Raw genomic sequence first — 13,505 nt, 5'->3', positions numbered from 1 at the left:
TTAAGGCAGCGGGAGCTATAAAGCTCTTCCAAAGAGGGGAGAGGGAAACCCATGATCCTCTGGGCAATGACGTTCACCCTCTGGAGTGCTGTCCTCTCTGCCCCTGTGCAGTTGTAAAAAGGGGCAAAATGCACTTAACAGATGTCTTGCTTAGCCACAGAAATTGTGGTCGTAAATCAAGGACTACCTACACTGACTGGAGTGGGAGATTAGTTTGGAAGAAGGAGCATCTCCTCTACTTGCTCCCTCCCCCTTAATTGGGGTGATTTATGCCTTTATTTAAAACACCCACTTAGTTGACCTGTGTTCACACGAAGTTGTGACGGAAAGATGATGCTGAGGTTGTGCCAAATCCCGTCACAACAGAAAAGCTTCGTTTGTGTTTGCTGGGAAATTCGGGGAGAAGTGGGAATTCACAGTCCCAAAATCTCTGGTGGGCACCAGGTTGGCGAAGATGGTGCCACTGATTCATTCTCTCTCTTCTTTTTTTTTTCATCCTAGCTGGTGCAACATAATTAGCGATACTGCTGGTTCACTGAAGCTACCCGCTTCCAATGCCAAACCTCGGCTTTCGGTAACAAACCGAATCTCACCACATAGTCCCAGCTAGTAAGTTATGTTATAATGAGAAAGGGGAGGAGGTGGGGGGGGGCGGGAAGGGATAATGGGAGACTATAATCACCAACTTCTTTTAACGACCCCATAGTCCCTTGCGGGGTGGAGTCTGGGCAACTGAATGGAGCTGGCAGAGTGTTTACTGGCCGGATGCCCTTCCTGTGGCCAGTGAAGAGTCTTGTTCAGCAGATATATTCCCACGGTGCCCAGAGAGAGAAATATCTGCCTCTACTTAGGATCGCACACAGCCTCCTGATTGTGAGTCAAGAGCCTCCACCCCTAGGCCACCACACCACTCCTGTAATGGAGACTATAATGCAGAGATTGAAAGTTGTATTTGTGTCCTTTTCTTCAGATAAAAGAGATTTGCGTAGATCCGAGCCCTTTTCTAAACCCCCCATGAGGTCAAAAGCAGCGGAATAGAATTTTGCCATAAGGGATGCTGAAAGAATAATATATAAATTTGATCTGAGATTCCTAACCTGGGATCCACAAATAAAATCCCTTTGAGGAACCATAGATAGATTTCAAGAAGTCCACTGGCCAAGAAAAGGGAGCAGGAAACTCGTTCGGCAGATGGGAAGGCGGATGCTTGTAATCAGGTCAGGAAGCTAGGTGTGATGACCCAGGGCGTGGCACAGAGGCAACACAGTCAGATAATCAGTAGGAATCCCTTTATTATCTCCAACTTTGCCCCCAATATCCAGGTTAGCTTCTGGCTGGAGAAAAACTCTCCCAGGAACAGCCTTTTACTGAAGAAAATTAAGCCCAAAACAGGGTAAACACAGATTGTAACTTAAACTCCAAACAAGCCAAACTGAAGTAATCAGTTTGGCAGGGCAGGAGCAAGAATTTCAAACTTGAAAGCCTGGCAAAACTCACACAGTTGGGAAGACGCCAGGAACACAGATAAGCCACGACGATACAAGATAAATTCACATTTGCTCCCAACAGCCTGCTTCATGCAGCTTGCTTTTTTTTAATACACTGTGTTCCCAGCTGCAGCTAATGAAGGGAATCAGGGCCCTTTCCTCCCCCGTAAGCCACGCAACCCACGTTGCTCTCTCCTCCATTCCTGCGTTCCCTAGGACAGGGGTCCCCAACCGCCAGTCCGCGGACCGGTACCGGGCGCGGAACAAGTCTTACCGGGCCGCTGGTTGCTGGGCGCCGCCATCTTTTGGTAAAAGTGCTTCCGGTGAGCTTTTCCGGTAGAAAGCTCATCGGAAGCACTTTTTCGTCAAAAGATGGCGGCGCTAAGCTCCGGTGAGCTTTTCCGGGTAGAAAGCTCACCGGAAGCACTTTTCGTCAAAAAGATGGCGGCGCCAGCGCTTCGGTGAGCTTTTCCGGGTAGAAAGCCATTTCTACCCGAAAAGCTCACCGAGGCATACGCCGCCATCTTTCGTCAAAAGATGGCGGCGCCCAGTTGATGCTGGTACCGGGCCGCGGCGCCCAGCTGATACCGGTACCGGGCTGCGGCATCAAAAAGGTTGGGGATCCCTGCCCTAGGATGAAGAGGGGATGGGTCTGGGTCTTCCTCTGAACTCTCTCTCCCTTGTTCTACCTCTCCCCTGCTCTGCCCAGCCGGACTTGCCCTTCTCCAGTTTCCTCCACAGTCAATGGAGCCACATTCCCATTCCCTGTCGGCTGCTTGGCTTCCTCTTCAGAATCAGATTCCTACAGGGGCATGACTCTAGGCAGTATGTGACCAAGACTGACATCTCCCTTTTTTTTCTTGGCAGCTATTCAGAAACGCTCCTGGGTGGAGCAGAAAATGGCGGCCCCCTTAAGGAGGCACTGCAGTCAGAGGGTAAGGAGGAAGGTTGGAGGAGAAAAAGATGGGGCAGACAACTTGCATTCTTACCTCGTCAATGAAACCACTCTGTTGGGATTGTCATTTCAGAAAAATCAGTGTGGTATGATTAACACCAGGAGTGGCCAACTTTGGCCACTTTTAAGACTTGGTGGACTTTAACTCCCAGAATGCCTCAGACAGCCAAGCTGGCTGGGGAATTCTGGGAGTTGAAGTCCTCGAGTCTTAAAAGGAACCAAGGTTGGCCACCCCGATTTACACTTTCAGATTTAAATTTAGGGCAGGTAGATCTGAGCTAGATTTCCGAATCGATTCCAGAAAAGGTATGTTTGAGGAGGCCGCAGGAGCGTCTTGAGCCATCCTGATTGATTTGTAAACATCCAGTTTAATAATTTGAGTTTTCAGTTTGATCTGGAGGTTCATCCTTAGAACCAAATCTTTCAATGTTTCACAGACAGATCGTAGACATTGTTTACATGGCTTTTACTGCCCTCTGAGTTTTGGGGGAAGACAACAGTGGGGATCTGATTGTGTTTTGCTTTTGCTATCCCAACTCAGAACAAGAAAAAGATGGAATGCTAGAAGGTGGAGAGTTTGAGGAACGGAACCCTGTTGGTGGAGCAAAGATGGACAAAGTGGTGGAGGCCTTCATGACTGACCTACAGACGTTCTGCAGATCTCCACCTTCTGGCCAGGCCTCTCTAGCCTCTTCCGCACAGGACCGAGGTACTTGATAAACACCTTTCCCCTTCTCCTCCGTTGAGCAAGCCTGTTGCCCACAGGGATGTGAAGGGGACAATCTTGTCTCCTTCCAGTTTTGGCCCTGAAGAGGCTACTTCAGATACCGGACGAAGGAGAGGCCCTCTTTCCTGTAGAACCTACAGATCTTTCTCCAGAGAATGGAGGCCCCCAGGAGGGAGAAGAGGAATGGAATGGGACGTTCAGGGTTGAAGGAGATAACAGCAGGAGGCTTCCAGGTGAGTCCTTGACTTACAGGTTGGCCTTAAATTAAGCCCAATGTTTTCGTCGCTAATCGAGACAGTTGTTAAGTGAGTTTTGGTCCATTTTTGCGACCTTTCTTGCCACCGTTGTTAAGTGGCAGGAGAACTAGCTGTCAAGGCTGAACGTTTAAGAGCTGACCAGCTGATGCAATGAGGGGAATGAGTCTGCAGGGTCTTTGGCTACTATCCCTTTAAGAGCCAGTGTAATAGGAGGAGGCCCTACTGACGTGTTCATTGGTTTGAGTTTCTTGTTTGTTTAGATCAGGGGTCAGCAACCTTAAACACTCAAAGAGCCATAAAGGTCCTAACAGGAAGCCCCCCCATTCAATTCTGGAACCACATGGAAATCCGGTTTCCCCCCCACCATAGAGTCTCCTCCTAGAGTGGCGTCCTTTTTTTCTCTACCTATCCTAACCCAAAGCCCTATCAATTGTGGAGCCGACACGCGACAGGGAGCTACAGCAGAGGGGCGAAAGAGCCGCATGTGGCTCCTGAGCTTTAGATAGTGCTTGTAGCATGTGTATGTATAGTATTCCTCTATTCCTATTGTCGATAAAAACCACTATTTGATACAAACCACTGTTGGCTGTACTTGCTCCTGGACTGATAGTTGTGATAGACCTGTGCAAGCTCTGACACTAGCTATATTTATACCTGAAGTTAAATTAAAAAAAAGATACTAAGCAAATATCAACCATTATGCTGTAAAAGCATTTATCTCCACAGCAGGTTCTTTGAATGGCCCTCCAGATCCAGAGTGGAGTTCTGAACACCTGGATAAGGAAAGTCCCCGCTTCTCCATCGTTCTGTCCCTCCAGCAATCTGACGGAGTGAAGCATCACTTGAAGCTTCTAGAAGATGCAATTCAGGGTCTGAAGGTGAGCGTGGAACGCCCCCTAATCCCACCCCATCCCATCCCTTTCCCTGAGTCATCTCCTGTCCAAGATGGATGGTGGAACATTGTCCTTAAGGGGGTTTGGTTTTTTCCCCAGACATTAAAATGTTTGGCAAGTTCTCGGCAGAGACAGGAGAAGATGGAAGCAGGTGTGGGAATTTTACTTAAGGAAGGGCCTAGAGGGGGAGTGAGCGAGGGTTTTCTTCTTGCATTCCCCTCATTCATGGCTCTCTCTGAAGTTTGAAGCTTTTCGATGAAAAGGAAAAGCAAGACAATACTTCCCAAGACTGGAACTTCATTCAGACTGAGATGCATAATGTAGCAGAAGAGAAGGCAGGGCTGGGGGCAGAGTGAAGGGAGTCATCAGTCTAGAATCCTCCTTATGTTGTCACAAATGGTCCCAAGTCCAGCCCTTCTTGAATTCTCTTGACTCTTGTTTGGCCAATCAATTTATCTATCAGCTTAATACCGAACTTCAGTTGACTTAGATTCTTATGTATAGGCCTTAAAGCTTTGAACAGCAGCTTAATGCATGATCCTAATTCTTTGCACCTGATAGATGAGAGGCCATATTCCTTGCAAGTTTCACCAAGGGTGACTCTCTCTTGTCTGTCTTACCAGGATATAGAAACAGAATACTGGAGGCTTCAGCAGCTGATGGGGAAGTTGACATCATCTCAACAATCTGGTTCCACATGAGACTTGGCCAAGCAAGGTAGGCAGTGGACAACAGCAGGCAAGGGTTGAGATGCCAACCCCCATCCCATGGACCCACAACAATCAAGGATGATAGTTGAGGCTGACTGGCAGATGCTGGTCTATTTGTTTGGACGTTTGAAATGAAACACTTTTGCAGGGGAAAAGTAAAACAGGCCCCCAGTTTTAGTCCAGGGAAACTAGGGCCTTCTCTGTGAAAAGTCTTGGAATCCCTGCTTTGTGTGCTCTTGAGTTACGACCACAATTGGGACCAGAAGTTCAGCCACTTAGCAATGTATTCATTAAGCAAGTCATCCCCTGACCGGATCTGATTTTACGACAATTTTACTGCGGTCGATTAGAGAGTTGTTCTTGTGGTTAAGTGAAGCCGGTGGTTGTAGAGTGAATTCATTTTTAAGCTAATCTAGCTTCACGCACATACCCCTTTTTGACTTTGCTCATCAGGAACCAGCCGGGAAGGCCCCAAAATTGCAATCATGTGAGCCCAGGAGCCATTGTAAATGCAAGCCAGTTGCCAAGCAGTCAGTGACTGCCAGGGGTGGTGCGACAGTCATAACGTGGAGGGTGGGTTTTGCAGAAACGTCACTCCCCCCCCCCCCGTTCTCTTTTTCTAGGCTGATGACCGATCCCTTTATGGTTCTAGGCGATGATGGCTTTTGTATCTGAGTGGTTATTCTTTTTTTTTTTTTTTCCAGGCCTGTTGGAAGCAAATGAAGCAAGAAACTGTGTGGGCTAATCCATTTATCCTGCCAGGAGGTTCCTCTCCCAGCACGAGGCAACCCCACGGGGATCTAAGCTACTGCTTGATTTGTATAGGGAGCGATGCTGTGGATTTTGTACATAGAATTTTCTGCCTAAATCACGTTATAAGGGGAAATGTTTAGAGCAGGGGTATCCAATTTTCACAACTTTTAAGACCTTGGGGACTTCAACTCCCAGAATTCCCCAGCCGGCATGGCCGGCTGGGGAATTCTGGGAATTGAAGTCCACACACATCTTCAAGTTGCCAAGGTTGGACAACCCTGATTTAGAGGTCGAAGCATCTTATTTAGAAAAAGTCCTGCAAAACCTTTCAAGTGTGTGGAGAGGAAAATCTTACATTAGGTCGGAAAGACAGATGCTTTGGGATGGATCACCTTCCCTTTTTAAGCCAGGGAAATAGTTTACAGTGCTGATTCTCAGGGGTGACATATTACAAAACTGGGATCTGATGATCTTCTCTATCGGCCAAAATAGGTGGTTGGGCTAACCAAGAACTCAGGTGCCTGAGACCAGAGTCCATAATTCGATGGGCTGTTTCCTAAGAGGCTCTCAAGATACTTCAAAGAGGGTGTGTAAGTAGGAGGCGAGCGCAATTGTGCCTTCCCTCAAAAGTTCATCCTCAGCTCCCAGGAGTGTAACTCACCCATTAGTGTATTATCTTCTACACACACATATCACTGTTGTTGTTAGAAAATGCAATTGCAGCCAAGCTTCCGTAGGCAGGAGAAACAAACTCACTTCTAAAAGCTCTCCTGTTTATTTTCCTGGATTAATATTTTATCCTCACATAGATACACATAGGTAAACCCTGCAGACATACCTAGTTTTTTCCTACCAATCTTGGTCTGAATAACTATCTGAACTCATTTAATAAGGTCCCAAGTTTTCTGCCAGTTCTTCCTGCCCCATCATGCTTTTTCTCCAGCCTGCCAAACCAAACCCAGCTCAACCATCACCACCGGAAGGGTGAAATTCTTACAAAAATGGAATAAGATAGGTAAAAGTTCAGGTTGGTACTTTCTCCATGACACACCTTAAAAAAACAACAACTGTTACCTCCAGTCTTCCTGGCCTCCATATCTTGCAAAAAATGTTGGGTCTACATTGAATGACCCACCACACAAGCCATGTTAGCTGGGGACTACAGGAAATGGTCCTCTCAGCTTATCTTGAGGGGCCCCTCAGGTTAGGGAAGGCCGATTGCCAACGATGGACCTGCGGGCTGCAATTCTAAAGAACTTACAGTCCAAATATAAATGTTTTAAGATTGGGTGAAATGTTTCCATGGCTCTGGAGTTGAAAGGGGTGCCTTTCTGAGTTGCTTTAGATATCTCTGAGAACTTCTCCAGCGGGAGGAAGATTAGCAACAAGCACGCTTCCCAGAAAGACTACTTTGCTTCTTTGCTGCCAGCCTTCCCTTGGGTACAAATGGAGATAATTGAACCTTGAGTGCAATACATCCTGAATCTCTTGGTCTCAACGCAAGGGTTCCCATCACCTCAAGCTTTATTGTTGAGGAGCTGAGCAAGGAAAAAGGTCCCTCCCCTTTGAAAAGTTAGCCATTCCTGAAGCTTCCTTCCAATTTGACCTTTCCTGTTCATAGCCCCCTCCATCTTCCACCATCTTTTCATTAGAGAGGGAAAAAATAACCCGTCCCCCTCGCCTGCCCCTACTCGCCTGTGTCCATCACAAACCACGCACAAGCAGTCCATCTTTTGAACCCTCCCACAACGCAACGCACGGTGACCTCCCTGCTTTCGACCATCTGCTGTTCTGCGCTCTGCTCAGCAGGTGGTGCCCTAGCTATGTGTCTGTGTAGGTATGTGTGCAGTGCACACCTACACACGTTTGCGTGCATAACAGGTGCTACTTCTTTGGGTTTTCCGTGGGTTGAGACAATTCATCGTTCAAACCCCGGAGGGGTTTCTCAACCTCTTCGCTCCATCCCTCTGCAGCGGTTGCATAAGTGTGTAAACTCGTTGGGTAGAGTTGGTCCCAGGGAACAAGAGTGTTTTAAAAGGTCAGGGAAGATTTGGCTGTGTTGAGATCCACGCAGCAGCCAAACCTTCCTTTCACTTTTCTTGCTTCCTCATTAGGGAAAAAGAAGCATTTCTGCACAGAATGGAAAATGATGAGTTAATTGGGGGGGGGGGGTACAGGGAAGTTTCTGAGAAAGAAGCTGAATCCATCCAAGAGGAGAGAAAAAAAAAGTTTTTATATAGGGAGGAGAAAAGTGATGGGGCCTAACCCACAGAGGGAATATAGAACAGGGGGAAGAGGTGAGAGCCCAATCCACCAACATCTTCAGAGACAGGCCTTCATCTAATTGCTTCCAAGTGTTTTTATACTGTCTTGATAATGTGCTTGTATTTTAAGAAAAACTTGTTTCTTTTTTGGGGAACTGGGAAACAGTTCCAATGTTAAGGGAATGATGGGGGAATCCAGGGCTGTTTTAATGTAGAGTGAGATCATGTTTAGTTGTGTCTATTTTTTTTTTAAATCCATTGCTGTACAAAGCGTGTAAACCGATATATTCCATGAATTTTTTTCTCTTTGACCTCCCAGTATTATGAAGTATAAAGTTTTAAAAGGGATGGAGAAAAGGATGTTGGTCTGAAGACCTGTTTTCACAGCTGATGTCTTTTGCAGTGTTAAGAAATATTCTCAAGATCGCCCCGTAGAAATTCCCTCCCCTACAGATATTTCAGTTCCATTTCTGGCTTTCCTCTCTTGTTTTGGGGCAGAAATGAAAGAATACATTTTTCTTTTGCATTTCTATAATCAGGCCATGCCCTGCTCTGTGTTTCTTGCATAGTTGTACCATGTGTAAAATGTGATGATGACTGTATATTTTATGCCTCAAAACAGACATGAAAAGCCATTTCCTAGTTTTGATGAAAGTGGAGAAAAATGTTGGCGCACGTTCAGGATTCCTGGCAGAACACTTTTGGTGCATAACTCTGTTTTTTTTATCTGCTTGCTTGTGACTGGGTCATAGTCCCCGATTCCAAACTCTTGGGAATTGAGAAGCTTAACCAGTGATGTGAAATCCTCCATTTGCCAAATTCAGTATTCTTAACCAGAGTTCATAATCCAGTGGTTTGGGGATAAATATCCATTATATTAATGAAGATCCTTATTATAGGGATGGGCTATTTTGCGGTCTTTATCTGTAGATGATTTTACTTGCTACACCGTACATTAGGTCATAACTTCCTGAGAATCTGGGTGCTGGTATAGTTTAACCAGCTTCAACAATTTGCTCTGGCTTTATTTTGCTCTTATCATTCACCCGCCCCAAAATAGCAGGAATTTTAAAATTGTAAATACCATTTGGGACCAAAATATTTAAGGCTGCCACTCTTTTTCCAAGCTGAGCCAGACAGCTTAAAGATTCTTAAATATTTATTTGTACTGTTCTCTCAATTCTATACCCGTCTCTTGTCTATTTGTGTTTGAAATTTTCTGACCTGGGAAACACATCTGTAAATGGATGTGCAATTTTTGTTCTTCAAACCCATCCTGGACAAGCGGCACAAAGTTCACCTTAGTCCTACCTTTTCTTGGGAGTTTCATGGTCAATGGTCTTGAGAATGTTTTCATAATGGCGACATGGTAGGTCAGTTAGTTGAATGTTTGATTGTGGATATCAGTTCGCATGTAACGCAGAAGGTAGGCTGGCTTTACGGAGCAGTTTTTGATAAGAAAGCATCATGGGAATGATGGTAGAAAGGAGGAAGGCCTCTTGAGAACGAAGCCCAACAAGGTTGTTTAATGATGGGATGAAAAGGCAGGGTTAGGGTATTATGGGATCTTGCAATGTTTCCTACCCTTCCTTAGGAGCATAGGGGTTGAGATTCCTGTTTTGCATGCATCCCATCATTTTTATTAGCTTCCTTGGTCTAATCCTGTCTACATCTGCTGGACTACAACTCCCAGAATTCCTTCTAGCAAAATGTATAGGAATTCTGGAGGGATCTAAGGTAGAAAAGATTTGAAAATTACGTAAGTTGCAAAAGGGGTAAAGACAGATGAGTAAACCAAAGACAATCTTGTAAAAAAATATAAATAATATTCATATATATAAATATATATATATATATGAATATAATAAAAAATAAACCTTATCTTTCCATTTCCTTTGTCCTGCTCGTGTATTTGGTTATTTCTTTCTTGGTTTTGGGTTCTCCTGAGCTGTGATAGTAGGGTTGACACAAATCTTCACCCTTGTGTTCTCCGGCCTGAAAACAGCACAATTTTCCCCCAAACCCTTGTAGGGTGTTCTGCCTCTTAATAGGTTTGAGTGGGAGAGTTCATGGGTAGGAGTCTCTGTTGATATATGGATTTAAACCAGGGGTGTCCAACCTTGGCAACTTTAAGACTTGTGGACTTCAACTCCCAGAATTCCTCAGGCTGAGGAATTCTGGGAGTTGAAGTCCACAAGTCTTAAAGTTGCCAAGGTTGGACACCCCTGATTTAAACCAATATCTCGCCTTGCTGTAATGGCTCTCCAGGAAGATGAGGGGAAAGGAAAAAGACCTAACTGGGTATTTAAACCATGTCTAATCTTTCTTGGAACTGAATGTCTGGTAGTGTAGAGGAGGAAGAAGGGAAAGGAGAAGAAGAGGGAGGAGGAGGAGGAGGAAGAAGCAGCAGAAGAAAGAAGATGGAGAAAGGAAAGGAGAAGAAAAGGAGGAGGAGGAAGAAGAGGAAGCAGCAGCAGCAGAAAGTCGAAGAAGAGGAAGAAAAAGAGAAGGAGGAGGAGGAGGAAAAAAGAAAACCAGCCTCTGCTTCTGGTCCTTAATAAACTTTTCGACAACTCCTGTAACTACATTTCCCAGGATTCTTCGGGTAAAATGAAACTATCCAAGCAGCTTCAAGTTCTATTCCAGAAGAACAAGATGCAGCTAGAATCGCTCTCATCCTTTGGTGAGGTTAAGATTCCTTCCATTACCCTCATAAGGTTAAATTTTAATTATTATTCTGGTAATTAGCAGCTCAACCCAAGGACAATTGCAATGCCAAAATTCTGGGATTGTTTGTGTGTTTGTGTGTGTCTTTCGAATGGTCTTGCTGCCCTATACCTGTGGAAAAATAAGTGCCATTGAATTGAATGAGACTTCTCCCTCCCTCCCTCTCCCTCCTTACCTCCCTCTCTCTCTCACACACACACACACACAGACTACACCCCTACCCTGCCTTTACTGCCTTTCACCTGTGAGTAGAGATGCAGCGAATAGATATTTTATTGCTTTTGAGGCCAGCGGGAGCAGCTGGTGTAAAATTTTCCATCTCTCTTTTTCTTTTTTTTATACACTCCATAAATTAATGCAATATTTACAAGAAGAAGAAGAAGAAGAAGGAAAAAAAAAAGAGGAATGGGACTTTTTAACAACTTCTTCATATCCACCACACAAAGTACAGATTTGTTTCTCTTGTTTAAAACACGGAGTCACAAGCACAGCGATGGGGGTGAAAGTGGTGTTGGCTCGCTTTGGAGAAAGCGGGGTGTGTGGGGGGCGCGAGTATGTTTACAGAAAGGTCACACCAGAATAGACAAGACGATATTGCACTCCAAAAAGTTCAGGATGGGAGCGTGGAATAAAGCAAATTGACTGGCGCCTTCTCTTCCCCAAGTTCCAGCCGCCTAATTTTGAAGTGCAGCTGGATTAACCAGCTGTTCCTAGCCATTAACCAAGCCGATATGCTTCGTTGGGGCCATTCCATAACATCTCCAGATGTTAACCCTTAAAGAGGTACGCTTCCTACTCAGTTGCGCTCCGAAAAAATGTCAAATGTAAAGAACAATTATACCCAGCAACAGTCGGTCTTTGGCTGCCCACAGAGATAATCCTCGACTTACAACCATTCTTTTAGTGACTGTTGGAAGTTGCCACAGCACTGCAAAAAACATGATTTATGATGATCGGTCCTTTTGCATCTTTGCAGCATCCCCGTGATTAAAATTTGGGCAGTTGGCAATCAACATGTATTTAGGATAGCTATAGCATATCTGGGGTCATGTCATCGCCATTTGCAACATTTCCAGCTGACCTCTGACCAGGAAAGTCACTAAATTCACTTAATGACTGCATGATTCACCTAACCAATGATTCACTTAACAACGTTGGCAAAAAAAAAAAGTAACATGGGGATTAGTTGGAGAAAGGTCACTTAACTGCCTTTGCTTAGCAACAGAAATTCCCAATTGTAAGTCGAGGACTACCTGAATCTGAATCCTGATTTATAAACCTCAATATGTGTTCTAGCTCAGGGGTCACCAACCTTTTGGACCTCAGGGACCACCAAACTCACAGACCAGAGACCCTGGGAAAATCCCACAAAAAGTCTGCAGGAAAATTCCCCACCCCGTTTTCCTACCGATCGATTATTCTTTATTGGGGATGGCAAGATACCATCTCCAGCTTTGTTCTGGGGGAGAGACTTTTGGCTTCATGCAAGGAAAGCAGCAGAAGCAGCAGAAGTCTTTCTTTCTCTCCCCCAAACTCCACCAGAAATGAGTCTTTGTGAGACTTGCCGGCACAGCCTTTTGGAGCAAGGATGCCTTGCAGGGTCCCAAAGACTCATTTCTGGCGGGGTTTGGGGGAGAGAAAGAAAGACTTTTGCTGCTTTCCTTGCGTGCAGCCAAAAGCAGAAGAAGAAAGAAGCGGAAAGAAGCAGCCCTGTGGCCAGGCGAGGTGTGTAGGGCAAGTGGGGCAAGTTCCTCCCCTCCACCCTTTCCCCCCTCCCCTCACTACCTCGTGTTTTTTTGCAATGCAAGCGACGCAAGCCTTGTGTTTCCATGGGCCTTGTGTTCCCAGGCAGCCTGGATTAATTGCTTTGGGAGTAACTTTTCTCTGCAGGCCACCAAAATTTTCTGGCAGACCACCAGTGGTCCCCAGCCCACTGATTGGCGACACCTGTTCTAGCTAACCCTTTGAATGACAGGAGTACAAATTTCCAAAACAGGGCAGCCTTTAAGTTTCAGCTGGGACCAAAGGAACAGCTACCTTTCTTAAATTACGCCTAAGGACACCTGCAAGGGAGGAAAACAGAATTCAGCCACTCCAGATTTGCCAGCAAATTCTCCTGCATTCTGTTCAAACAACTGCCTGGGAGAGATTTCAGTGAATTCAGTAGGAGGAGGGCTGTGTTATGTCTACGAGGGCTAAAAGGCATAACCTTTTAATAAACATGATTAGTTAGAGCAGGGGTGTCCAACCTTGGCAACTTTAAGCCTGGAGGACTTCAACTCCCAGAATTTCTGGGAGTTGAAGTCCTCCAGGCTTAAAGTTGCCAAGGTTGGACACCCCTGAGTTAGAGAAAGATCCTGGTAGGATCCTTGGGTAGATGTTCATCTCTGATAGATGCTTGATTTTGGGGGACCAAAATCAGTGGACCAAGCTGGCCGAAGGTAGAGAAACTTTGGGGTTTTTTTTTCTCCTTGCCACCACAATCAAACTGATTCTCTCTACAGGTCTCCATGACCAGGTTTTTCTTTTTTTAAAAAAAGCTATTGCACATTTTATCTTTGAGATAGGATCTTTTTTCTTGAATTGGGAACTCCCCCCCCCCCCAGCTGTTGTGGAACTGGCCAGTCCATGAACAGGGAGGTCCATGGTGGAGAAGATCTGGGATGGACGGTGGTGGCAACAGGGGCTTTGAACTCAGAGCAGCCTCTCGAAGGAAATAAATTTGGGAGGGG

At 45.5% G+C, this 13,505-nt stretch overlaps 1 protein-coding gene across 15 annotated transcripts in view; it reads left to right on the top strand.

The window, feature by feature from the left end:
* The window catches only part of ARHGEF1 (Rho guanine nucleotide exchange factor 1), a 61,601-nt gene extending 51,666 nt beyond the window's left edge, over positions 1–9,935 (top strand). For 8 of the 15 annotated variants that reach the window (XM_087971107.1, XM_087971102.1, XM_087971101.1 and 5 more), the window contains 7 exons: positions 502–609; positions 2,355–2,422; positions 2,984–3,151; positions 3,241–3,402; positions 4,138–4,304; positions 4,943–5,036; positions 5,734–9,935. In XM_087971107.1, coding sequence (XP_087827233.1) covers positions 502–609; positions 2,355–2,422; positions 2,984–3,151; positions 3,241–3,402; positions 4,138–4,304; positions 4,943–5,020 — 751 coding nt within the window. In that variant the 3' untranslated portion in view covers positions 5,021–5,036; positions 5,734–9,935. The remainder of the gene's footprint in view (positions 1–501; positions 610–2,354; positions 2,423–2,983; positions 3,152–3,240; positions 3,403–4,137; positions 4,305–4,942; positions 5,037–5,733) is intronic. The other 7 variants (XM_087971103.1, XM_087971111.1, XM_087971110.1 and 4 more) reach the window with 2 other exon arrangements.
* Positions 9,936–13,505: the final 3,570 nt, after the last annotated feature.

Source organism: Notechis scutatus, chromosome 8 (genome assembly GCF_049901735.1).
Source record: "Notechis scutatus isolate UNSWTSFEM ecotype Mainland chromosome 8, rNotScu1.2, whole genome shotgun sequence".
Taxonomy (NCBI): Eukaryota; Metazoa; Chordata; class Lepidosauria; order Squamata; family Elapidae; genus Notechis; species Notechis scutatus.
The sequence above is the reverse complement of the archived record's forward strand: the minus strand, read 5'-3'. Positions and strand labels throughout refer to the sequence as shown.